A 27,967-nucleotide genomic window follows, 5' to 3' on the forward strand; every position below is an offset into this window, starting at 1 on the left:
AATAGGCATCAATTCCCTTGTTAACTCTAATTTCACAAGAAATTACACATGATATTATCAAAGCAATACCTGAATTTACTCACTTCTGTGAACAACCCTGTTTGCCTGCAGTTCCTCACAATTATCTTTTTGAATCTCAAACCAATTTTGAACTGCACTCCTCACAATTTTGAACATCTTCACAACCTTGCTTGAAAAAGATCAGTAAATATTCAGACATTGAGGGCAGCTATTGTTCCTATATAAAATCAAGGTTGGCAGCCACAGACCTAAACATACCACTTTTTGATGATGGCAATTCGAAGCAGCTCAGGATGTCTTCATTAAAGGAACTACATGAGAGAAAGCTGCTCTTATTAGGATTTCAGTGCTGTGACTGAGCTTTGCTGGATGTACCAGATTTCATAAAAGATGCTGAATTAAGTTTTTGATTGACTCCTTGTACTTGTCAATGATCTCAAGGCATTATTTGCAAAAGAGAATGAGTGCTCCCTGCCACATGGCCAAAACTCCTTCCTTAATCCAACATAGTCAAAAGTAAATCATTTGTTCACCATTTGTGGGATCTTGCCGAATGCAAAACATAAACCATTGACACCGTGATGACAAGATGCAGCTCTTTTTTTGTTTCCAGTTATTTTCTGTTACTGTTTGCCATTCTGCAGAAGTGGTTTATAGGATGGCCAGCAAAGAACAAACCCTACCTACCAAGCTTTATCCACAACACAAATCTTGGCCAAGGTACTCTTCTTGTCGCCTAAGCATCTTTTTTTTGTTGTGACAAGAAAAATCTCTCCTTCCTTATCAGCCAGTTGCAGAAACCATCAGGCATGGTTTCTCCCCTCAGTGTTGTTATAAGTGGCTGCATGGCTATTTATTATATATGATTAGCATTTAAAACACCAGATATTGTTGGTTTATAGCTGCCTGCAGCATGAGAAAGGCCAACAAAGGTAATCTTACAGGCTAACAGATGACATCAATTTGTGTTTGAACTGCCTTATCAGGCAAATACATTAAAGGCCCTCAAATCTTCTGACTCTGTAGTAAACAGGGTTTCATGTAACCTTATAAATTGGTATTTACATAACTTCAAAAGATAATGAGACCATGCTACAATTACATTCATTAATGTCTATACAACACCCAAAAGCTAAAAAAAAGCAGTTTATTCCCATCTTAAAATGCCTTTGATCAAAGTGACAGTGGGCCTTCAGTAGTGCTCTAAAGTCAACATCTTCTTAAGTGGGGCATTAAACCCTTTGCCTCTTATCAAGTTGGGCTGAAATCATCTGCAATGAAATGGTTTCATGGCATTGTACTTGCTGTTTCAGTTAACAGCACGAGTTAATGTAATGGAACAGAAATATTTTTAATTCATATTTCTGATGGGTTCTAAACACTTTGTTGTTGGGTTCTCAAGCCCAAGGGTTAATGCTAAGCCAAAGGGAGAAATTGCAAAACATAACATAGACAAATTATTCTATCAATTGAATTAAATTAAATTGTTCAGCTTGAATAATACACCAATAACGTCTGCCCAGACTAATGTACAATACAAAATTCATCAGCACCTGGAATTATCATTATTTCTGTGTAATATGATTTTGCATTTGTGACTTTGGGTTTATAGAAACCATTTTTCTCGACTCATTAACAAAATCAGTCTTCATAATAAAAGTACTCAGATCTCCGAGTAGCAGTTACCTTAGTTGTTTCCAAATTAATGATGCTTATAGCTCAGACTGTACTTCATTTGAGAAAAGGTGTGCAGTTATAAAATGACTTACACATCAAGACATTCCAAAGAGCTTTAGGACCAACTAGTTACTTGTCCAACATAGGATGGCCAGAAACTAATTTGTATCTGGTAAGATGCCACAAATAGCAATGAAATAATTTTTGCTATTTTACATACTGGTTGGGAAATAAATGTTGGCATGACGTCTTGGAAAGTTCTCCTGCTCTTCTTGGACAAGTGATGTGCAATCTTATACATCCACCTCTGGGGGCAGATAGGGCTTTAATTTAAGCAGCTTTGACAGTGAAGCACTCCCTCATCACCACACAAAAGTGCCAGAGATTAGGTGTTCAAGTGTACAGAATGATGCTTGAACCCACTGACTTTTACCTCAGGTGTTACCACTGAGTTGAGGCTGGCTCTTCATATTTACCAATACATAGCAGTCCAGAACTTTGGTCAATAGAGTCCTTCATAAGTAATGAGATGCTATGTTGGGCTATTAAGGGGTATGAAAGCTCCCATGTTTTGCTAACTGTTGAAGCTGCCAGTGAAACCAACTCTACGCTGCAGCATTCATGGCCTTATTTACAGGTCCAGCTGTTACAGACTAGCTTACTATTGGTGAATGGTCCTTTAAGATAGAGTTTTGTGTGTGTGTGTGTGTAGCGTGATGACGACACAGTCGGAGGAGAGAGCGAGAGAGCAGCCTGCTAGTTTCTGTATCGATGGATGAAAAACAGTAACTGTGTCTGTCACTACAATCCACGTATGGATTTTTGGAATAATCCGGTGGAGTCCACTTTGTCGTTAACCTGTAGAAGGAAACAAGTATTTGTGTGGACAGCCACGATTTAAGTGCCTTTCGGGTTGGCAGATACTTCGGATCAAAGGAATGGAGCATCAGTGATTGAGGTGTCGTATGAGTTCCATCATGGAACATTTGGATTTCGTAATCACTCTCAATTTTTTCTCTCTACGTTTCCTCTTCAGTCAATGGTGGTTGTTGAAGAAGCCTTTGCTCACGTTTCACCTTACGGCTGGCTGAACTGAACTTTGAAAACTATTCCTGGACTTGGAGTTTGGGAGTTTGCCAGTTTGCCATACACACACACTACGAGTTTAGTTTTTGGGGTTAATGTTTAAGATTTAACATTTTTACTTCTAACATTCTAACATTTTCACTTTTATTTTTCTTATTATCATAAGTAGTTATTAATAAAGTAGTTTTTAACACTGATACATGGCTTGGTGTGTTTCTTTTGTTGCTGGTTCGTAACACTGCCCACATTATGACACCGTTCCATTCTTGAGAACTCTTCGTAACCCAAACAGTTCTTAAATTGGAAATTTATCCACCCGGCAATATACTTAAATGAAAACGCAGGCCAACCAAGGGAAACATGTAGTTAAACCAGGGCATTTAACTCAACCAATCAGATATTGCCCAGAACCAAATGGCACCCTGGCAGAAGATGCATGCAGCCCTGCAGCAGCCGGCAAATCCATCCCGGCGGTCTCCCAAAAACTCGTTCGTATGTAGGGGCTGTACATAAGTTGAGCATTCATAACCTTGGGAGAACCTCAATGTCATGCAGTGGTCCTGCAATCACTATCCGCAAATTGCAAAATGAGTGGTTAATTTTAATTCTTAGACTTAAAGGCAACTTGACGCAAGTCAGCAACACTCTCTTTGGTTGTTAAAAAAAAGTAAAAGGGCTAACAATACAACAGAAACTCATTCTAAAGTTCCATTGCTTGGAAACATGGCAAGTGGCCAAATGACCCTGCGTACAAAGTGCAATGACCTCATCCAGTACTTACAGATTTATGGTCATGGAGTGCTTTTGGAACTTGGGCAGTTCATCAGATGAATAGGTTAGAATTAAATCAGATTTCATCATTATAAATTGCTAATTAACCGCATAATATAAGCTATTTAAAAAAAAAACTCCTCACTATCTTCAGAGACTGATCAGAATCCCAAACTGAGCTTCCAAGGAAAGAAACAAGGCAAGAAATATAAAATTAATTATGTGGTGTGGAGTTCCAATATTTTCCAAGTATTAAATAAAAATTCAATGATTCCCACAACGTCTCCTACATTCTTTTTGTATAAACATTGTTTAAAATACTGAATTAAAACAAGCTCATGCTATCTGAACCAAAAGTCCTTAAAGTGGAGCTCCTACCTAGTTAATTAATAAAATATCTAAAATTAACTCAGATAATTCTTTGTAAGAATACAGTCCTAGTACTGCTGTGAGATCCAATTGGTAACAATGGTAACTATCTCCTCTTTCTGCTTTAGCTGCATCTTAAAAATGTCCAGTTAAAAAGCTCCAGGAACCAAAATTATTCATAGCAAAATTTATAGCCTGGTAATCATATGTACATGTCTATGATAAAAATCCAGTTGCCCAAACGTTTACTGAATTCCTGGCTAACAAAGCAAGAAAGATGAAACATTCTCCATGTGGTATACCACTGAATTAAGGAGATTATTCCACAATCTAGGTCATGGCTTAGTGATATTGTAGCAACTGGGTTCTCAAGTGCAGCTGCTCCAGTGCATTCTGACTAACTTCCACAAAAATGCAGCATGACGGATATGAATTAGGCTCAAAATATGCACATTTCTGGCCCTGACTGGGAGATTTTGTGGAGGTTTTGACTATTCTGAAGTCTCCAAAAAGCCATCCGTTTCAGACCCAAAAACATGCCCAAGGAATTTTTCCCTGTATCACTTAGTGGAATAGTCCTCAACTAAATTTTAAGTTCAATTAATTGAACTGCAATATGAAGTTATCCATACAAATCAGTCATGAAACAGTAATGTAACAGTGAGGACCAACATAATGAGGCATGTGCAGTTTCATGTAAAATGGAGTAAATAAACTATTCATTTGGAATGCATCATTAATTAGAATGCTGTATTGTAAATTACTTTATCATGAAAATATTATCACAAATTAATTGCATTTAATGTTATTATGTTGGAATAAAATGCTATTAATGAAATGTAATATTGCTATTATAAATGACAGCATGAACTGAACACAAGGACAAATTAATAGAAACAATATTACCTTGGCTTGGTCTCAGTATAGTGATGATAAAGGGTCCCTCACTTTTTAAAAAAATACATTTGGAAGAAACAACATGACCTTTAAATTCTGATTTGCCAGCAGATATGATGTCTATTTATTTGTGCCTGTCTCCATGCTGTTTATCCTAACTTTTGACAATTTATTATTTTTTTGAAACGTAGCCCAGGAGATAGCGATGTAGGGAGAGCAGTGAGCAGGAGCTTTTGTTCCATCTTGTATTGGTAATGTGACCACGTTTGAACTGAACCTAATCAGCATCTCACTACATGTACACAGAGCAAGACTTCTCGCAGGATCATTAATTGGGCATTATTGAGCAAGGATAAGCACATCTGGCCAATGAGCCCTGTTGTAGAAGGCCTCAGGAATAAAACCGTTAAACCTCATCACCTCTCGGCGGCTTGTGTACATGAAGCAGCCACCTGGCCCCACAGCCACTGCAGACAACATAAGCCAATGATTTTGTTTTAAAGATTTTTTTATCCACTAGTTTTCACTTTGGCAATTTCTTTGATCTTGGGAGAAGAAAAGTTGCAAAACACCATCAAGCTATTGCAATATAAATATATTTCAGACAAGCTCTGACTAACTGAAGGTTTCTGTACACCTGGCTGATGAGAACCATGAATCAACTTCTGAAAAGTGCCACAACAGAATATCGATCGTAACAATATCTCTGTCATTCAGTTCAAGAATCTCTTGAGTTTAAGCAATGCATATGAAGGCAAAAGTAACTTAAAAGGATGTGCACAATAAATTCACTGTTTGATTTTTAAATCAATTAAAATCCAGCCCCATCTCTTCCTGATACCGCTAGCAAAATGTCCAATTTTCTAACTATTAATTTGGGTCCATAACATCTGGGATGTGGGAGCTCATTTCGGTATTTTGGTGACAAAAATCAGGTCCCAACTTCAGTAATGACGCCACATATTAAATACCTCCTGCCCATAAAACTATGACTGTTCATAGTAAATTCATGTCTCTCTTCCCATTCTAAGACCAGAAATATCAATCTGTATTATGATTACCCACAGAACTTAGCTCCTTAAAGCCTTCAGGACATTATTACTAGCCCTGTTATCTCACTATGTTTTGACACTGTGCCCAGATAATGACCTGAAAGCTTCTAAATTGATTCTGCTTTAACTACTAGATTTATCTCGTGGCTCAAGCAATGTTCTATGCACCTTTGCAGAACAGCAGAATATTAATAACACTTGCCCCCATTTTAGAGACTAACTGTAGATCGTAGAATTAAGTCATTTTCAGTCCTGAGGGACTGTGGAAGAAGGAGGAAAATTAATTTAAAGAAGAATACAAGAACAAGCAAATAGATCTGTGACTTAATAGACTATGTTATCCTAACCAACTCAGAACAAAATTAAATGTTCAGTGTATATTCCAAGTTTTAAAGTGGGTTGGTTGTAGAAGTCAAGCCCCTAATCAGAACAAGCAAGTAACAAGCGCATGGCTGGGGTTTAGGCAAGTTAGAAGGGACATTCAACAAGGATTTCGTCTGTCCGTTGGATGTTTAACACCCTGTGGCAAAAACTCACCAAAAAAGACACTTGCGATCAACTTCCATACATGGTCATTCTTTTCTTAAACACTTATTAATTATGACAGCTTATTGGCAAATGCTAATTTTCTTTAAACCTTCCAACAAACTCTCTCTCCAAATTCAACAGTTGAAGCCCATAAAATTCTCCCAGCATAGATGCTGGAGTCCGTGGACTTGAATAACTATGTTCAAAAGGAGCTATTAGTCATACATGCAAATGCACAAATAAGAATTATTTACATTTGAATTGTACAGTTTAACTCTGCTTTCAGATTATCCGCTTGGAGATTAAACTGACTGCTGGCCTCCAAGACACTGCATTGAGGTAAACTAGAGACCCTAGAAAAAGGAAAGATCAATGCTGTAGAAAGGATAAACATTGTTTGCTGGTAACCCACCTGAGAGTCATCAGGGTGGACGGCAGCATTCCATAGTACTGCCCAGTATCTCCAGATTGGGACTTGAACCCACAGCCTTCTGCCTCAAGAGATGGAGCACAGCTGAGGTAGTAGGGCTAACAATCACAGTACATAGAACAGTACAGCACAGTACGGCCCTTCAGCCCACATGGTTGTGCCGACCTATATAAACACCTGCTCCTTGACCAATCTAACCCTTCCCTCCTACACAGCCCATAACCCTCCATTTTACTTACATCCATGTGCCTAACTAAGAGTCCTTTAAATGTCCCTATTGTATCAATCTCTACCACCACCCCCAGCAATGCGTTCCAGGCACTCACCACTCCCTGTGTTAAAAAAAACCCACCTCTGACATCTCCCCTGAACTTTCCTCCTCTGACATTAAATGGATGTCCTCTGGTATTAACCACTGCTGCCCTGGGAAAAAGGTGCTGGCGGTTTACTCTATCTACACCTCTCATAATCTTATACACCTCTATCAAGTCACCTCTCATCCTGCATCACTCCAAAGAGAAAAGCCCTAGCTTGCTCAACCTCTCCTCATAAATCATGTTCTCTAATCCAGGCAGCATCCTAATGAATCTCCTCTGCACCCTCCCTAAAGCTTCCACATCCTTCTTATAATGAGGCGACCGGAACTGAACACAATACTCTAAATGTGGTCTAACCAGTTATCAAGAGCTGTAACACTAGCTCGTGGCTCTTGAACTCAATCCTCTAACTAATAAAGGCCAGCACACTGTACACCCTCTTAAGCACCCTATCAATTTACATGGTAACTTTGAGGGATCTATGGACTTGGACCCCAAGATCCCTCTGTTCCTCCACACTGCTAAGAATCCTGCCATTAACCTTGTACTCCACCTTCAAGTTCATTCTTCCAAAGTGTATCACTTCATTTTTCCAGATTGAACTCCATCTGCCACTTCACCTCCCAGCTCTGCATCCTGTATATATCCAGTTGTAACCTATGATAACATTCTACACTATCCACAACACCTCCAAACTTAGTGTCATCTGCAAGCTTACTAACCCACCCGTCCACTTCCTCATCCAAGTCATTTATAAAAATCATAAAGGGCAGGGGTCCCAGAACAGATCCCTGTGGAACACCACTGGTCACCGACCTCCAGGCAGAGTATCCTCCATCTACTACCACCCTCTGCCTTCTGTGGGCAAGCCAATTCCAAATCCACACAGCCAAGTCTCCATGGATCCCATGCCTCATGACTTTTTGGATGAGCCTACCATGGGGAACCTTGTCGAACACCTTAAAGTCCAGACACACCACATCCACCATTCTACCTTCAATTTGTTTGTCACCTCCTCAAAAAACTCAATTAGGCTCATGAGGCACAACCTGCTCCTCATAAAACTATGCTGACTATCCCTAATAAGACTGTGCTTCTCCAAATGTTCATAGAATCCTCTCCAATAGCTTGTCCACCACTGACATAAGACTCACTGCTCTATAATTCCCAGGATTATCCCTATTACCTTTCTTGAACAAGGGAACAACATTTGCCATCCTCCAATCCTCTGGTACGACTCCTGTGGCCAGGAAGGACATAAATATCATCGTTAACGCCCCAGCAATCTCTTCCCTCGCCTCCTGCAGTAATCTGGGGTATATCCTGTCTGGCCCCAGGGACTTACCTATCCTAATGTTTTCAGAAGCTCGATACCTCCCTCTTTCTTCACCTCAAAATGCTCCAGCACATTAGCCTGTTCTACACAGAACTCACATTCATCAAAGTCCCTCTCCTTAGTGAGCACTGAAGCAAAGTATTCATTAAGGACCTCCCCAACCTCCTCTGCCCCCAGGCATAGGTTTCCCCCTTTATCCCCGAGTAGTCCTACCCTCACTCTAGTCATCCTCCTGTTCTTTACGTATGTGTAGAATGCCTTGGGGTTTTCCTTAATTGTACTCGCCAAGGCCTTCTCATGTCCCTTTCTAGCTCTCCTAAGTTCCTTCTTAAGCTCCTTCCTGGCTATCTTATAACTCTCAAGAGCACTGCCTGATTTTTGCTTCCTAAACCTTAAGTATGCTTCCTTCTTCCTCGCAAGGTACTGTTGTACTTTGCAACAATACATTGCAAGCATCAGGTATGCACAAGTCTACACAAGGCTGAATTGTTTGGACTCTGATTCCAGTTTGGTCGCAAGTTTGAGGCCCCACTTTAGAAGGGGTGGCAATTCTCAGTCTTTGCTTTCTACTGTTCTTGTTGGACCCCATATGAAATCAGGGAGTGCAGTTACCTTTAATATACTACTGACACAAGCATGCTCCTTCTGCATTTAAACTGTGGCCCAAGGGAATTCACTGACAGAACTTACTCAGTTGTTTCCCCATGTATTTCCACTGGAATCTGAATCATTATGGCTTTTGCAGTAGAACACCTAACCCGATAGCATCAAAAGCAGCCATGCAGCCCCATATACCTCAGTTCCTTTCTGAGCCTACTTTCTCCACCAATTCCCCGGACTTCCATCAGGAAATTTAGACAAACCCACCACCTCAGGCAAACCTGAACTCACTGAGAGCCCAATCCTACTTTTGCCAGCAGAGAAACAGGGCATCATAATTGTAGAAGAAATACTGGGCTTACAGGAACATCAACATTTAAAGTAAAACTCTGATAATTTGGCTTCCAATTATTTGGAAATACTGATGGCCAGCAGCTGGCTCACTCATTAGTCTGGAATGCAAACCTGAGGTCCAGAGTGCAAGCAGGGTGTGTAGCCAGAGCCAGGGTCGGGGGGTAACCATCATGGGTAGGTTTGTGGCCAGAGCACAGAGTGCTTGTATATTTACTCTTCCTTTCTAATTCACCAAGTTTACTGGAAAATATATTAAGCTACTGTGTAACATGTTAAAAAAATGAAATAAGAGTGTGTTTGGATATTAACAGCCAACAGTTTGGAACATCTGCTAGTCCAGCCCTATTAAAGTCCCAAGGCCATTAGATTATCAGAGATTTACTATATACAGCTTCCATTATGGACTTTGAAGGACAATGCAACATAATGGGCGTGACTCTTCCAGGGATAATACACGGTTGCTGCTTAAATAAACATAGTCTTGTAGGACTCATTAAAGAAATTGCTTCATGGCAGAATAAGTCGCTGTCTCGTCAAAGGCCATTGTCATCACACAAGTGTGGCTTCCAAGAAAGCTCATAAATAAAGACAAAACTCAAAAATAAGACCAAGTCTTGCCAGCGACTCAAAATAATAAGCTTTTAAAGACCTGCCACTTGCACTGCTATAACACTGGACTGATCTCTGAAGGTTTGAGTTATTACAGAGAATTATCCAAAATACATGATTGACTGCAGTACTACTTTTCAAACTGGAAGTTCAAATGAAAATGAAATGATACTATTACTCAGCAGGTAAGGCAGCAACTGAGAGAGAAACAGGTCGTGCATCAGCCGATGAATTGCCAATCTCTATGAACCTTGCTCTCCTGCTGAGTATTTCCAGCATTTTGTGCTTTTTGCTCCTTCAAAGCCAGCTATACAGACACAAGGAAGTGGCAGAAAAGTGGAACCAGTCAGCTAATAACCCCACCCTATCAGACAAGCTATGCCTCCATTGATTGGAGCAAATATCACCTCTCCAAGTAAAACTGTTACACTTCTCTCCCTCCACTATACCATCTAACACTCTGCACACCAGGCCATACCCACCAATATAGTTCCAGTCTGTATCTACAGTCCTGTCTCCTGCAGTTCAAACTGACAGTATTCTGTGGTCCTGTGTGTTGCCTTTAATTCATGGACCCACTGGGGGGTGGGGAAAGGGGGGAACAAACAGGGCCAGTGGAACCACTGAAAAGAAATGCTTCACGTGCAATTACAGACGGCATGCAGGTATTCGCCCTGTAACAATGTGGATATGTACATGTGGTCCCCATTGCTTCATACTGACTCCTACCTCCCCAAACACTTCAATGTAAACTGCTACCTTTGACTTCCTTCCCACAGTTCATCTTCTCCCTTTTCCCTCAGGCCCACCTGGCCCTCTCCATTGTGGGCACGCTTCCTCTCTGCTCTAGTAATGCTGAGAACCTCCTCGCTTTCCCTTTGACCACCACTCCTGACTCCTGCCCATCACTGCTGCAGGGACTTGAACATTTGTCCATGTTGTGGGTGCTCATTCCCAATCACCATGCCAGGACGTGCACTGTCAGAATGCCTTCCTGATATCTTGCTTCGTTATTTCTACTGAAGATACCATTGCCTGTACATTCAAAATCGAAGTGTCCTTAACCACCTGGTGTCATGTTAATTTACAGGAGCTGCCTGTATATGTTGGGGGGTAATCAGTTTTGAAAACAGCTGCATTCAAGATTTCATTTGTATTATCCATGGGGAATTCCTACCCAAAATGCAAGCACAAAGGTCATCTGGATCTGAATATTCCTTTGTATTTTGGTCTGGGGTTTTATGCTGATAAAGCTCCTGCAATAATTCCACAAGGACTAACATCATAATTTATGATATCCATAGCATTGGGAAAACAAAATTATTTCAAATCCAATACTAATCATCTACAATTCTGACTGTTATCAAAAATGGATTTCTTACTTTACAGGTGATAGCTCTTTTATTTACTTACTCAAAGGTGCACTATGTCAAAGTAGAATAACTACCATAGAAAGGGATTAATACTGGTAGAAATAAGTGACAAATGACAGAGGAAGGCTAGGTGGATTTCTTTGGATGGATACCCTTCATCAGGACTGAGCTAGACTCTGAAACATTACAAGCACTTACATCAGGTTATAAAATCTGAAACATGAACCTGTTTCTCGTTTAATTCCTGATGAATATGTTATTTTACTTCATTTCTGCTGGTGATAGATACATATTGTTGCTACACTCTTCTTCACAAGCAGCCTTATGAGCTTATATGAACAGCACAATGAACTTACCTCAAAGGTGAAAGCACTGAACTAATACGAGGACACATTATGTAAAATAGTTCTTGTAAGAGTCCATGTATTTTGACACGTGACCCTTTGTTAGGGTCACAAGGATTCATAAGCCAGCTGAATGAGCTTTATCTTTTAGAATCTGCTGGCCAATTAAATCTCATTAACCCCTCCTGTTTAATTTGAATCTATGATTTTATTCTGCTGCCATGGCTGATTCCAGTTATCCATTTGTCTTGCTCTTTGTTGACATTTCCTTACATGATTTGACTGATCACATCTGTGCTTTCATCCAATGCACCTGACTGCAGCTTTCTCCCTGCCCTATTCGTTTTCAATTTCAGGAAATTATATATTTGCGTTCTGCAACACCAACTATTCATTGAAACCTGTTGTAAGCAATATTTGGAAACCCAAACAGTTCAGACTGCACTACAGCCCCTGGTCCACACCATAGCACTGACATTTTTCTGAATGAACATATTAACCCCTAGTCTGTGGTATCTGATGGTTTACTGAGTGCGGACACTGACCCCTGGTCTGTGGTGTCTGATGGTTTACTGAGTGCGGACACTGACCCCTGGTCTGTGGTGTCTGATGGTTTACTGAGTGTGGACACTGACCCCTGGTCTGTGATGTTAGATGGTTTACTGAGGGCAGACACTGACCACTGGCCTGAGGTGTCTGATGGTTTACTGAGTGCAGACACTGACCACTGGCCTGAGGTGTCTGATGGTTTACTGAGTGCAGACACTGACCACTGGCCTGAGGTGTCTGATGGTTTACTGAGTGCAGACACTGACCACTGGTCTGTGGTGTCTGATGGTTTACTGAGTGCAGACACTGACCCCTGGTCTGTGGTGTCTGATGGTTTACTGAGTGCAGACACTGACCGCTGGTCTATGATGTTAGATGGTTTACTGGGAAATGCACTTTTAAACACTGGGAAGACAAAGTGTCATCCTTAGTCTCTTTCGTACACCCTATTCCCTCACCAAGGAGTCCGTTCCTTTTAATGCAACTGCCTGAAGCTGAACTGGAGCGTCTGCAAACTTGGCCCTGACTTCATATCCTTGTCTGATAATGCTGTTGCAAAGTACCCTGGGATGTTGTTGTTGTAGTCTCAAAGGCCGTACATAAATGGAAATAGTTGCTGCTTTCTTGTGTTGTGCTGTTGTTTTATGGATATTATTTGTCACAGTTTTGGTTGGTGGGAGGTGTGGATTTCAGAGCCCCAGTTCGAGAGAGAAACCACATCAAAACCTCAACCTTCATCTTCTGTCACAACCAGCTGCATTGTCACACATTTGATAAAAAGCAGGAGGACCTGTTGCTGCAGCTGTTTTCAAGGAAGGATAATGTCAAAACCATTGCAGAGGGTACGACATCAGCTTTTGTAAGCCAACAAGGCTTGTGGATATAAAACACAAAAATCCGCAGCAAACTGCACTCAAATGGCTAATTCTGATACGTTCAGCAGGCATTACTCCATTGCAAATTCTTGCACCAGTGATCTGCACTTACAAGGACAGCATTTTGTTGAATGGCAGGACATGTCTCCAAAGTGCTGCAAACACTCAACATGACTGTATTGTTAAATTCCCCTGCCAAGTAAAGAGGCAGGCTGAAGTGTCTGTTTGCATTTAAAAAAAACTCATACCAATATCACACTTAAAAGCAAAAGTTCTGCCCGTTATCTTCCTTCACAACTTAACAGCAATATGTCAAGATTTCTCTTCCATTTGAACTTACCCAGGAGGGATGGAAGCCCTTGTGCTGACTACTGCTGATCTCTGGGTTCCAGGTCTGTTCAGGTTGTTCTGGCCTGGGATCGGAGTTGTTGTGGTGGTGCTCTGGCTTTGAGAGATGGGAGAAAGCTGTGCGGTGGTTGGCGAACGGGCCTGTTCGGGCTTTGGAGGGGTGGTCCCGGCTGTGCTCATAGTTGACCACAAGGCTGTGCCATTGTAGGAGTTACTTTGGCGGACAGTCAGAGTCCCATTGGTGGCAGAATATATTTTCCGTCGTTGGGATGCCAGGATGGCATTGGAGGCTGCCCTTGTGCTGTTGACCAGGACGCACTGTTGGCAGCTGCACGGTTGCCCCGACTGTGTGCCAATGGGCCAGGATTGAGATTTAGGGATGGAGCCCATGGTCAAAGGGTAGGCCAAGTCCATGCGTCTTCGCAATCGGCGCTTACGCTGTGTCTGTCTGTTCATCTGGCACATGCTATTGAAGTCAATAATATAACAGAACCCTAGAGAAGTCAGGTCCAACCATGGATGTTGTTTCTCATATGCATTCTGGATGGTTATGCAAATATCCATGTCATACGGAGTCCAGGAACAACTGTCATTTTCCCATTCCCAAACTATGCCTTTCCCCGGAGCTGAAGAAGGGTCATAAAAATTTCTTCTAACTGGACGCATGGTTCCTGAAAAATGAAAAGTACAAAAGTTTACTCAACAGCAGATGAAGGAAAGCTCAAACCCCCTAGCAACTTCACCCATTGAACGGAAGCAGTCCACAGATAGACCCACCCACCAGCACACAACGCATTACGAGTGTCCTTGCCCAGAGCTCTGAATGGTGACATTTCTCTTTTTGTGAAGCTGGGGATCAACACAGGCCTTGGTGGGGAACTTCTGACAAACTATCCGTAACACATCAAAAGGCTGTGTAATACATTCACTGTGGAACGATAAACAAGTAGTGGGTTGCAGAAAATTGCAGCTGACAATCTAATCATCAATCCACAGTTCAAAAATTTACCAAAAAAACGTTTTGGAAAACTGACATGATGTTCTGCAGATCCTTTATTTAGTTACCGTGGTGTCATGGGGCTAGACATTGTTCCAACTGCTTAGCTGGTAATTTAAACAAACACAGATGTGTGAAATGTCGCGGTTTGAGTTGTGAAAAATTTCTTTGGATCTTACTTAAAGGTTAAAAGAAAAATTCATCAACATGTGCTGACTGAAAATATCTCATGCAAAAACCTTTAATCACAGCAGGCGCTTTTTGTTTAAATATCTGCACAGACACAGAAACAATGATGAAATTCTCCTGCCTTAGTGCTAGTGAGCCAGGTAACGAACCCATATGACAAAGTGTGCTTACCACTGATAGAGTGATACAGGAGCCAGTGTTTTTTAAAATATATAAAACAATCACTTTGAAGATGTTAATTATTTTTAAACTGTGTCATTTTTGAACTGCAGTCAAAATTCAGAGAGGCCATAACAAAAGAGAGAAATGACTAAAGAGGCAATGGTATTTCTAGTTGCAATGATCTTTTGAAAATCTGTTTTTAAAACATCCACTCTCAGGACATAGCAAGAGCAGCATTTATTGTCCACCCCTAATTATTCCACATCACTAGTAAGGCCTTAGCAATTATTGCCTATCCCTAACTACCGCTGCACTGCTGATAAAAAAAATCAGCATTTATGGCCTATTCCCAATTACCCCAATATTACTGGCCAGAATTTATTGCCTTTCCCCGATTGCCCAGGCATCACTAGGCAGGCCCCAGCATTTATTGCCCATCCTTAGCTGCCCTGGCATTACTGGCTAGTTCAGCATTTACTGCCCCTCCCCAATTACCCCTCGAGTTGTTTGCCATTTCAGGGGGAAGTTAAGAATCAACCACATTATTGTGCACCAAGAATCACTTCAGGCCAACAGGCAAGGATGGCACTTCCCTGCCCTCAGGAACTTTGGTGAGAGAAAGTCTGGCAGTTCATGGTCACTAATGCTGAAATTAGCTTTACATGTCAAGCATAACTGCATTTAAATTTCCGTTGCTGTGATAGGAGCTGGACTTGGGCCCATCAGCTCACGAGTTCAGACAATGGATTTATAGGCTCTAACCCAAACAGTTTTCTTCAAACTCCAGACATAAAATACCTCCATTCCCAGTCCTGCTCCACATAACCACAAATAACTTGCTACAGTGTACGTATGGGCAAGTGGGATCATCTCCTGGTCAGGTTGTACAAGCTGCTTGCCGACCACGTGACCAGTAAATCACTCAGCACTCCACGTCACCCACGTGTTTTTTTAAAAAAAACACTTCAAGTTTAACACAAACTTAAATGAAAGGGTTTTGCTGGAAAACTTCCTCATCACTTTCAACACTGGGGTTTGGAGGAGAAGGATACATCAGCAATCTTTCAGAAAGTGACTTTCTCAGTCAGCACATGCTGCTGAGTTATACAACTTAGTTTTCCTCCTCAACTGTAAAGGAAACATTTGGAAATTGTTCTCCAATACCTGTAAACAATTCCTTCAGAACAGAAATGGGGTAAAATTGTTGCTTTTTCCAATTATAACAGCAAAATACTGATCAGCCACAGAATAACCAAATGATTCACGGCTTGGGTTTCAATGCATACCCATCGCATCAAAGTTTAAGGAAGCACAATAACAGGCCAGATGGTCCATCAAGACTACTCTTGGATTTATCCCCAAACAAACTCCAATCCCACACTCATGCCCTTTAAAGTCCCCTCCTTCCCAAGCAACAATCTCATTTCCTTGTAGAAGAATATACAGATTTCCTTCAAAACAAGATGCGGCGGGGAATTCCAAGCACTCTGACATTTTGCTGAACTGGGGTGAATTGTTGGGTTGGGGTCCTGGCTCACCCTTCTCCCGGATGAGGAGTTGTTGAATTTAATCATTACCAGAGACAGAACGAGGGACTATCAAGGAGTGGTTTGGGGCCAGAGTTAGGAAGTGGGGAGCTGCCCTGGCTGCTAAGTAAAGGCAATAAAAGGCTTAAGTACCCGGTCCTTTATGTGGTATCACTTGAACATAGGAGGGGACAAAAAGGAGAAATCTTTCAATAACAAAAAAAATCTTCCAATAGATATCACCTTATCCTTAGGTAATCTTTAAAGGGTCCGCAATGCTGGAATCTGCCACGTATCTACACAATAACCTTGGATTATGGAGTATTTTTAACAATCTATTTGCACCAGACTATTCTTCAAGCTCATGACCTTCTGTATTAAAAGAATAATAAGCAAATGGGATATACTCTCAGGACTCACTGCCTCAATGAAAAAATAAACTTTACAAATAAAATGGAAGCTTAATTTCCTCGTCTATCATTCTTGAAGCACGAGGTCCATTTGCGTTGGCTATTTCAACTCTCTGCAAATTTGACCAGCCTGCTATCCACCAGGCAGTGTCTTCAAACTTAGATACCAAAACCTGAACATCATCCAAATACTGCATATTGCAGCATGTCTTTTCACTTTATGTCACAAAGGCTCATAAGCTTCATTGGAGCTTAATTCTAAAGAGGGATATTCATAATGGATGAGTAACAGTACTTATGTGCGTTTTCAATCAAAAATAGCGAGCTAGCCAAATATTTTGAAATTTTGGATTAAGTTTTCAGTGTAATCTGGGAATAAACTGGACAAATGCCTGGCTCACACATTGTGTGGGCATAACACGAGCAGCTTTTTTAATGATGTATTTTTGTGCATCACCAACCCCTTTCTTAGAAGGGCAGGCTGATGATCTCATAGCCTGTAGCCTGCCAATCTGACTGAAAACACTCCAGAATACATTACCCTGAAGAACTTTCACCTTGAGGCAATGGCTAGATTCAGCTGTGCTGGATTTCAACCCAGGCTTGCAGAAGTGAAAGTTAATGACTTGGAGATTGCTGATTTCCAGTTTCCTTTCCCATCCCTTCCTCTTTGTCACACTTGTCCTATGTTGGTAACGCTTCAGGGCACTGCAACTTTAATGACATTTCAAATGCATGATCCAAAATTCCCTTGCACTCATTCACCAGAAATCAGTCACAGGCACACAGTGACACAAGAAATTCTGCAGATGCTGGATATATCTGGAGCAATACACAAAAAGCGCTGGAGGAACTCAGCAGGTCAGGCAGCATCTATGGAGGGAAATAAACAGTCGACATTTCTGGCTGAGACCCTGTACCTCAGGTGGACTGGCTTCTCTGGAACATTGACACTTCAGAGAAAATCTTCCACCTCCAGTCTTTCTTCATTCATGGATACATGCTGGGAAGGCAGCATTTATTGCTTATCCCCAAATACCCACGAAAAGGTGATGGCGAGGCACCTTCTTGAACTGCTGCAGTCTTTATAGTGATGGTACTCCTCCAGTGTTCAAGGATTTTGACCCAGCAACAATGAAGCATGGTGAGGTGGCCATGATGGCGAGGTAGCTTGGAGGCAAGCATGGTAGTGGTGCTTCATTACATCTGCTGCCCTTGTCCATCTCGGCGTAGAGATGACAGGTTTATGCATGGTGTTCTGTTGCTTACTTCCACTCCTTCATAGAAAAGGACAGGAGTTTGGACAATGGAAGGGCAACATGCTGCAAGTCAGGCTGAAACACTATCCATGCATTATGGAGCTACTTAGCAAGTCAGTTCTAATCAAAGGAATTTAACCTGAAATGTTAACAGCATTTCTCTCCATAGATGCTGCCTGACCTGAGCGTTTCCAGCATTTTCTCTTTTTATTTCACATTCTCCTGTCGCCTTTTTGCTTTACCATTAGTAAATTATCTGCATTGACTTCAGGAGATCTTCTCTTGGGTTTCCTAAGATTCTCTTGCCTCAGACCAGTCTGATGGAGCTGAATAATAAAAAAAACCTTGCCCTATTCACTTCAGTACTTCTGGAATTGTAATTGTGTAATAATACATAATGCCCCTAATGCTCCAGAGTTTAGCAGATTCTCCCATGTACTGAATGGGAGGATGCTATAAAATGAAATATTTCTTTTCCATTTATTGGCTGGGTAGCACTCCAACCCGTGCACCAGAATGCAGTGAGCTCAGTTCACTCTTAGCCTCACCAACCTGGGAAGACGTCCACCACTGACAGATGTGCCAGCTCTTGGACAAACCAGTTCCCTGTCAGGTGGACGTAAAACATCCTAAGGCACTATTCAAAAGGTAGGAGGGATCTCCTACTCGGAGACAAAATCATAAGACAAAGGAGCAGAAGTAGGCCATTTGGCCCATCGAGTCTGCTCCATGACCCTTCAACCAGCGTTTAAAACAAGTAAACTGGTTATTTATATCATTGCTATTTGTGAAAGGTTGAAGTATGTAAGTTGGCTGCCGTGTCTCCCATTATAAAAAGATTCCTCTGGGCACAAAGCATTTTGGGACAACCTGGCATATGGGAGATGTTATATAAATGCAAGTCTTACTTCATTACCATTCCTATTTTTCCCTGGTTATCTGATAGGATGGTCTGAATTGTGATACTTTTCAGGACAAAGTCAACATTTAATGTGGAACAGCAGTCACATAGACAGCTGCGGGTTTCTTTCATAATCTGTCAGTATCCATATCACAAGATTAATTAAATCCAAATTCATATCTTTCCACAGAGGCAATCAAACTCCAGACTGCTCGTCCTGTACCCTGATCATTTACCGGCCCAACCAACCAAAAACCTTGTACCCTGTACTTGTGCTCAAAGCCCAGCACTAACTTGCTGTCCAGGATGTCAATAATAATTGATCATCTCTCAGTTGTGGGGCTCCGATGAGAAGGGCTTCGTATCCAGTGAGACCGGAGCAATCTGATCATAGTGGCTTAAGTCAGCTCACGGCTCGAGCAACATTGGTCCTTAGAGTCACCACGAAGCCTATGGCTACATGAAACTGGCTGGAAGAAGCCACAGTAATAGAGGGAGAAGGAAACAGTTCTGTAGAAGTGAGGGAAACACAAAGAAAGCAAAAAACATTGGAAATGCACAGCAAATCAGCTGCCATTTCAAGAAGGCAGTGAGGTTATTACCACAGGTGCATTCTTGCTTCTGGTAGGCCCCGGAAGAGATTCCTCAGGTAGATCCTACAAATTCTACTTTCTGTATGGGTGATAAGCATGAAGTATGCCACAAATCACAGAATCACAGAAAGGCTGCAGCACAGGAGGTCATCTGGCCCATGATGTCTGCTGCGTTTCTCCATACCAGAGCAAAGTTCATCCTCCAGTTCCTTCTCCATAGCCTTGCAAATATTTCCTCACCATATATTTATCCCATTTCCTCTTGAAAGCCACATTGGAACCTACCTCCACCACAACTGCAGGCAGTGCATTCCAGATTCCAACCACACTCTGAGTAAAAAAAAAACTTTTCCTCATGCCACTCTTAAACTTCATCCCCTTTATTTTGTACTCTGACCTCTAGTTCTTGCCCCTCCATCAATGGGACCAGCCTCCCAGTATATGCACTCTGCCCCAACCCCTTAATGTATTTACATAGATGATAGAGTTGTACATCACGGAAACTGGTCCTTCAGCCCACCGCTATCAAGCACCCGTTTACACTAATTCTATTTTGTTCTCTCCACATTTCCCTCAACTCTCCCCAGATTCTACCACTCACCTACACGCTCGAGATAATTTAGTGGCCAATTAAAACTTTACTTTTAAAAATTTATTTACAGCACTGTAACAGGCCCTTCCGGCTCAACAAGTCTGTGCCACCTATATAAATCCACGTTAACCTACCCATGTTAACCTCCGGAAACCGGAGCACCTGGAGGAAACCCACACAGCCGCGGGGAGAACATACAAACTCCTCACAGGAAGCGATGGGAGTTGAACCCCGATTGTTGGCGCCGTAATAGCATCATGATAACCGCTACGCTACCACTTTGGGATGTAGGAGAAAACCAGAGCACCAGGGGTGGGGGGGATACAACACGGCCACAGGGAGAATGGTAATCTCCACACAGACAGCACTGAAGGTCAGGATTGAACCCAGGTTGCTGGAGCCAGTGAGGCAGTGCCTCTCCCAGCTATACCACTGGGTCGGGCTCATCTGGTCCCAGTAACTTCCTTACTTTAAGTTCAGCCAACCTTCTAATACCTTCTTGCTATCATTTTTAAAAAAAATATATCCAGTGTCTCAATTATTTCCTTCTTCACTAGTGCTTTGGGAGCACCGTTTTCCCTGGTGAAGGCAGATGCAAAATAGTCATTTAGTACCTTAACTCTACACTCAGCATCCTTGTGCAAGTTCCCATTTTGTTCTTAACAGATCACTCCTCCATGTACCATCCTTTTACCAGTTATATGTGCCTAAAGGACACTTATAGATTCCCATTTATGTTGGCAGCTAATTTTGTCTAATATGTTCCTTTTGCCTCCCTTATTTTAGTCTTCCCTTCCCCTTTGACTCTTTTGCAATTAGTCTGGTTCTTGCTGGTATTTACAAACTAACCTTTTTTGTTCCATTTTCCTGTGTTATTTCTTTCAGCATTAAGTGTGTTCTGGACTTGTTTGTTCTTCTTTTGCTCTTCATGGGAACGTGCCTCATCCTTACCTGAGAATGGACTACACTCCAAAGGTGGGAATACTGTGCATTCCCAAACACTTCCTGCTTTACTTCATTTCTGCTGTTTGATTTTAAAAGGGAAATGGACAGGTTCCTGTCAGCAAACAGGATTTTGGATTCATAAAAACGCACCATGGGAATTCTTTGTATGGGTGGATGTTATAGACCAATGTTCTTCCCCTGTCTGAAGCTGATATTGATGATCCTTAAAGCAGGTCTGTTTGATCTGTTTCTTATCCTTCTCAAAAATAACATTCAGTTGCAAAACATAGATCTCAATGTAAAATATTTTAAAAAGCTGTATGGAACCCAAGTCTTTTTTTTGGCTTGTATCAGCACGTCTTTCTCTTCCTCTTAAGTTCAGGAACTATGAGTAATATTTCCAAAGGAAACAGAATTGAGCTTGAAAGTGAAATTTGGATTTAAATACCGACAAAAGGCAAGTTGGTGAATTATTGCTTAGGATGTCAGTGAAAACAGGGAGCAAAGAACCAAACAGTTTTCCAGTGGAAAAAAAAAAAATCAGGAATTGAGACATAAAAGAAATCTAGAGGTAAATTCTGTACAACTGCAAAACGATAATCCATTTCATATCTCTCCAAAGCAAATGAAAGTCACTGGAGTTATAAGGCAACCTTTTAAATTCACTAGTCCACCTTTTGTATACAATGTGAAGTTCCACCACAATATAAAACATAGAACAGTACAGCACGGGAACAGGACTTTGGCCCATGGTGTCCGCACCAAGCATGATGCCAAAGTAAACCATTCTGCCTGCATGTGATCCACACCCAGCAATATATAGCAGGACGTTTCTCAACAAAGCACACTGTTGGACAGATGCACCTGCTATGGACACTTTTATCTGTGTGCATTATTTTTTAAGTTTATACAAAGGAAAATATACTTCTTGGTTTGTGATACAAGATATGAGCTCTGGCATTTGAGTCCTAATCGCTACTTTCCTTCTTTACATATTCTCTCTCCCTCCTTCCTTCTGCTAGGCTCTCTCTTTCTCCTGTCTGCTTTATCTCACTGATGCAACAACCAACAATTACACACATACTGTCATGGATTCACAGCCTGTCTTTAAACTGTCAAAACAGGATCCTTGGGTTAGTTTCCCAGTGATTCTCAAACACGGAATGACATATCCTGTTGCCTTCAAACTGTCACTAGAAACACTGCACTTCACAGCTGTACAGAACATTCCCCTGCGTGACAGGGCCAAGAAAAACAAGGAAGATGATTGCAGAAATGGAAAGCGTTCAACTGTGCGCACCGGACACAGTGAGATGAGTCGGTTCTGTACTGAACCAACTTAAATAAAAGGATTGAGTGTTTGTTATTCATGGCAAGTAGCAGCCAATAAAATCAGAGCCTTAAGGAGTTAGATCATCAGGTAGGGAAGGAATTGTACTGATGCCCTAGGAGACGACAGGAGATGAAGATCAAGGGGCAACCAGTCCTTCCAACAGTCCGAGCCAGGGTGGGTCTTATGCAGGGATCAGACCCGACTTCACAACCTTCTGACCCAGAACTGAGAGTGCTACCAACTGAGCCATGACTGACGTTAATTGCAGAGACACAATCGGTTATATCTGCTCATCCTTCTAACTGACAGTCAGCTCATGTGGGCCATGCCTGGCAGGGGATCAAACATTCCTACAACTTATTCACAGCCTCGTGATGGCACAGCATGTGAATTCACTAACCCACTGTGCCAGAGGTCTGGGTTATTTTAACAAGTCCATTGAGCTTCTATTCAGATCTCTTTATCGCACTCCAGCAGCTCTCAATCTCCCTTCATACAAGTTAATAACTGGTTGTATTCCCATCATCTAATCACACCAGGCTAATCACTTTTATACTGTTAGCAGATACAAGCACTTTTAATTAAGTACTAGTTTTATGTCATAGCCAGAGTCAGTGGATAATGACTTGACAATGATTAAGAAAACTTTTGTATGCAGACCAACAAGCACTGGGGTGAGTGGGAAACAGGACAAGGAAAGCATAGATCTGGAAGACCTCAAGTTACAGAGGATAGAAGGCAAGAGTCAAACATTGGATAAACCAAGTTAAGAGGGTTTCTATAGCAGATGAACTGAGCCATGCTGAAGGTGGACAATGTTATATCCCAGTGAGAGCACGGAGAGATAGTTGGAAGTTTGCCTTAAGATCAAGTACTGGACCAAGCTGGTGAACAGTCAAGCCAAGCCACAGACAAGAAGCGGGATGATGTCTGTGGCCAAGGAATGCAGTTCACAAAGTGGATGAAAATCAAGGGGGGGGGGGGGGGGGAAGGGGGGGGAGGGTTGAGGGCAGGGCTTCAGACTTCTCATTATTTTGTTGGAAGAAATTTGTACTCATCTAGTGCAGGATGTCTGACAATTGAGGCAGCAGAGAGGAGATGAAGCAGGGGTCCAGCAATACGTGTGTGGAAACTGGCACTGTGTTTCTTTGGGCATCGTCACTGAGAGGCAATATGCAGATGGATTACAGGAGGGGCTGAGGATGAATCTCAAAAGGACTCTAACATAATGATGTAGGAGTGAGGAAAGAAGCATTTACAGGCATTTCTTTGGCTCAGGCTGGGTAGATGAGGAGAGAACCATCCTTCCACATCACAGTATCCCTTGATCCATTACCATCAAAAATTTACCATGGAGTTTTAAAAGCTCCAAATGACATTTCCCTTTATTTCAATACGTATAAGATAATATATGGCATGGCTTCATTATTGTGGAGTCAACACTTTGAGATTATACATCTGATACTACTGGTGGGTCTGACCTGGCTCTCTGTAAATTAGTCCTGGAGCTAAGCAGTCTGGCAGCTGAATAAAATGCATAAATGTAAGCAAAATACTTACTCATGCAACTGAGTATACTTCCACTGATACACAAATTGACTTCAGAATGTGCATATCTATTATTCCAAGGAGTTAGTAATAAAGGAACAAAATATTATTTTTCTGAATCCTCAATGAGCTTTCTTTATAAAAGTGGGTGTTTGTGTTGAGCACACGCTCCAGGCACAAATGTACAGAGTGAAATTGGCAGTGCTGTGCATCTGCAGTTTTATCAGCCAAAAAGAATTGTCAAAACAAACTTCAAGTTGAGCATTAGCTGGAAAACTGTTTAAGACTGTAGCCCCAGTCCCTCCTCTTCTCCCCAAGGGACCAGCTCTGGAATACAGCCCGGCCAAGAGAATGCAGCCCACTGCCTGTTCGGTGACCTCTGAGAGCACTAGCTCATCTTAAGAGCCTGGAGATTTCACAATGCTTTCAGGTTTTCCAGGAATCAACATTTAAAAACAATGAACAATGATTTCCTCTTCATTATTATTGCTGCAATTCTTTCAGAGTTTTCTACTTGGATACTAAAACCAACTTTCTGTTAAATTATGTCACAGGAGCCCTGAAATAATTCCTAAAACCTTTTACTCTCAGGTTTTAATAAGGTGTATTGTCACTAAATAGTGGAGATTATAGGCAACTTAACGTTTTTCAAGTGGCAGGTGCATTATTGTCTGAAACTTGCATTAAATCTTCAGTGGTCTTCAATGTAACTGCCTTAACTGCTGCACAGAGAAGTCGTTTTTATTCATTTCTGGAGATAGAGGCATTCCTGGCAAGACCAGAAACGCCTGTATCATTGCTCAGCTGTTCATTGTCCATCCCAATAAGCCCCCCTTTTTAAACCACAGTTCTCTGGTGAACATACTCTCACATTACCATTGGGTAAGAGGTGCCAGGATTTAGACCGATCGATAGCAAAGTAATGGTGCTGTATTGCTAAGCAGGATAGAGTCCAACGGGAAGGTGGTGTTCCTATGCACCTGCTGCATTTGTCCTTGGCAGTAGAGGTTCTGGGTTTGGGAGATGCTGCCAGTAACTTGCCAAGGCTTTTCCAAAAAGTGTATTTTGTAAATGATACAGACTGCAAGCCTGTTAATGTTGAGGATAATTTTGAGCATTTAAATAACCACAAGACACATTGGTCCACTGGTTCCAGCTCAGGGCAAGGGTGGTTTCACACTGGGGATGCTCCAGCAGCCCTGGCCCTGGAAGTGAGGAAAAGGGAATAGAGTTAACCAATTACAGCTCAGTGTTCAACACCATCATCCCCCTCAGTATTAATCACCAAGCTTCAAAACCTGGGCCTCTGTAACGGGATCATCAGCTTCCTTATCGGGAGATCACAGTCAGTGCAGGTCAGTAATAACATCTCCTCCTCATTCAACATAGGTGCACCTGAAGGCTGTGTGCTTAGCCCACTGCTCTACTCTCTCTACACTCATGACTATGTGGCTAAGTACCACCTATAAATTCGCCGATGACACGACGGTTGTTGGTAAAATCTCAGATGGCGATGAGGCGGCGTACAGGAGTGAGATAGTTTGGCTGATTGAGTGGTGTCGCAACAACCACCTCACACTCAATGTCAGCAAGACCAAAGAACTGATTGTGAACTTCAGGAAGGGGAAGTCGTGAGAACATGCACCAGTCCTCACTGAGTGGTCAGCGGTGGAAAGGGTGAGCAGCTTCAAGTTCATGGGTGACGACGACTCGGTCGAACTATCCTGGGCCCAACACATTGATGCAATCAAGGCGGCGGCATGCCAGCAGTTCTACTTCATTAGGAGTTCGAGGATATTTCGTATGCCACCAAAGACTCTTACAAATTTCCATAGAGGTACAGTGGAGAACGTTCTGATTGGTTGCATCACCGGCTAGTATGGAGACTCCAGGATCGCCATTAACTGCAGAGGGATGTAGGCTCAGCCAGCTCCATCACGGGCACAACCCTCCCCACCGTCAAGGACATGTTCAAAAGGCAATGCCTCAAGAAGGCAGCATCCATCACTATGGACCCTCACCATTGAGGACATATCCTCTTCTCATTACTACCTTCGGGGAGGAGATACAGGAGCCTGAAGACCCACACTCAATGATTTAGGAACAGCTTCTTCCCCTCCGCCATCAGATTTCTGAACAGTTCAAGAACCTACGAACACTACTTTGTTATTCCATTTTTTGCACTTTTTATTTTGTAATTTATAGTAATTTTTATGTCTTTGCACTGTATTGCTGCCTTAAAACAACAAATTTCACGTCATATAAGTCAGTGATTAAACCTGATTCTGAATGGGGATGATCCATCCAGCAGTATACCGCTGCTGTCCGCAAGGAATTTGTACACTCTCCCCGTGTCTGCGTGGGTTTCCTTCGGGTGCTCCAGTTTCCTCCCACATTCCAAAGACGTACGGGTTAGAAAGTTTTGGGCATGCTACGTTGACACCAGAAGCGTGGTGACACTTGTGGGCTGCCCCCAGGACATTCTACGCAAAGGTGCATTTCACTCTGTTTCTCGATGTACATGTGACTAATAAAGAAATCTTATCTTATCTTATCTTACAAACCCTCCCACCAAGACAAGTAGGGACTTCAAATTTGATTAAGATTCTGGAAGTTAAATGGAGAATAGACTTAAGCAGCTGAATGGCCTACAGCCTTCTACTATGTTTTATGATAAGCAGTGTTTATTCAAAGAAAAATACACAACAAGCAAGTTAAACAAGCAGAGTAAAAGAAAAACTCATTTCCCAGTTACTCTTAACCACCTTTCTGAGATTGCAAAAAACAATCAAAAGTATAAGGATCCTCTCTTCAAAGCTCTCTGTAAGAATTTTGAGAGTTCTGTCCTGTTGTAAGGGCTCAGAAATACTGTGACATTAGTGAACAGAAGCTTAATTTTAGGCCTAATCAAGCAATTATATTAGTGATGGTAACGTTGTGATCACACTGACTCCCCAGGCAGGAAAACCAACTGGGAATGAAAAGGCCTCAGGAATTAGTAAATCAAATTCTGCAAGAGGGCTGATGGCAAACAGTTCGTAAGGGGGCTGACCCATAAATGGAAACTGGCACATGCACTGCGGTACGAGAGAATTTAATTCCTGCACCTCCTCGTTTCACCATCTTACCCCCCAACTACAAACACACTCCCTCCCAAATCTAAATCAGCTTAAATTTGCCTTCATTAGGTAATGCTGTATGATGAAAGTGAGTATTCACTCTGCCTTCAGTCTACGGAACTGACAACAGCAACAAAAACTAAATCGGTATAGTTGCATTTTAACGATGCTAGTGCCCTGTCTTCAGACTTGGTCCAATTTAGCTGCCTGTTTATCTCACAAGCCTTACAACTTGTGATGAGATGGTTCCAGCATCACTTGCAGCCCTGTGCCACACCCTGCAGCACCGACACCATTATGCCCCAGGATCTTGTGTACCGGACTATAATTCACTTCCCACCGAGCACACAGAACTTCAGATGGCCAAGTTCTGTACTCTCACTACCCTTCAGTTCACTTGTTGTTGAGTTTCAGCAGTTCTTGTATTTCACTGACCAAATGAAGAGCAGAGTCTTCACTTACACTTTTATCCATCTCCTTCATGTTCACCTTTTGCTTACTGCTTATTCAAGCAATGTCCTGGAACCTTCTCGTGTCAAGCCACATGTGTCTTCTCATTTAAACCACCATAGTAAACAGAATTTCACACTATATTCTGAAAATTAACTTGTTTCACACTTGCTTTGAGTTTCACTAAATGTCATGAAATCAGAGTTGTTACAGCACAAATAGAGGCCCTTTAGCCCAGCAAGTCTGTGTGTGATAATGCCCAATCTTTTGAAAGTTGCACATCACTGGTATCAGTAATAATGTATTTTATAATTGCAGGGATACAGTGTGCTTTATTAGTAACAGTGTAAAAGTCTCTATCATTTGATTGTGATTCAGATGGCAAAGGTGAAACACCATATTGGTAT

At 41.9% G+C, this 27,967-nt stretch overlaps 1 protein-coding gene across 2 annotated transcripts in view; it reads right to left on the minus strand.

Moving 5' to 3' along the window:
• Positions 1–27,967, minus strand: part of dtx1 (deltex 1, E3 ubiquitin ligase) — a 229,936-nt gene that overhangs the window by 105,815 nt on the left and 96,154 nt on the right. Inside the window, exons 1-2 of one of the 2 annotated variants that reach the window (XM_052031979.1) lie at positions 14,318–14,379; positions 13,529–14,207 (exon numbers count right to left, since the gene is read on the minus strand). In XM_052031979.1, coding sequence (XP_051887939.1) covers positions 13,529–14,207; positions 14,318–14,369 — 731 coding nt within the window. In that variant the 5' untranslated portion in view covers positions 14,370–14,379. Of the gene's footprint in view, positions 1–13,528; positions 14,208–14,317; positions 14,380–27,967 lie in introns of those variants that run through there. The other variant, XM_052031978.1, reaches the window with a different exon arrangement.

The sequence above is a fragment of the Pristis pectinata genome, chromosome 17 (assembly GCF_009764475.1).
Source record: "Pristis pectinata isolate sPriPec2 chromosome 17, sPriPec2.1.pri, whole genome shotgun sequence".
Taxonomy (NCBI): Eukaryota; Metazoa; Chordata; class Chondrichthyes; order Rhinopristiformes; family Pristidae; genus Pristis; species Pristis pectinata.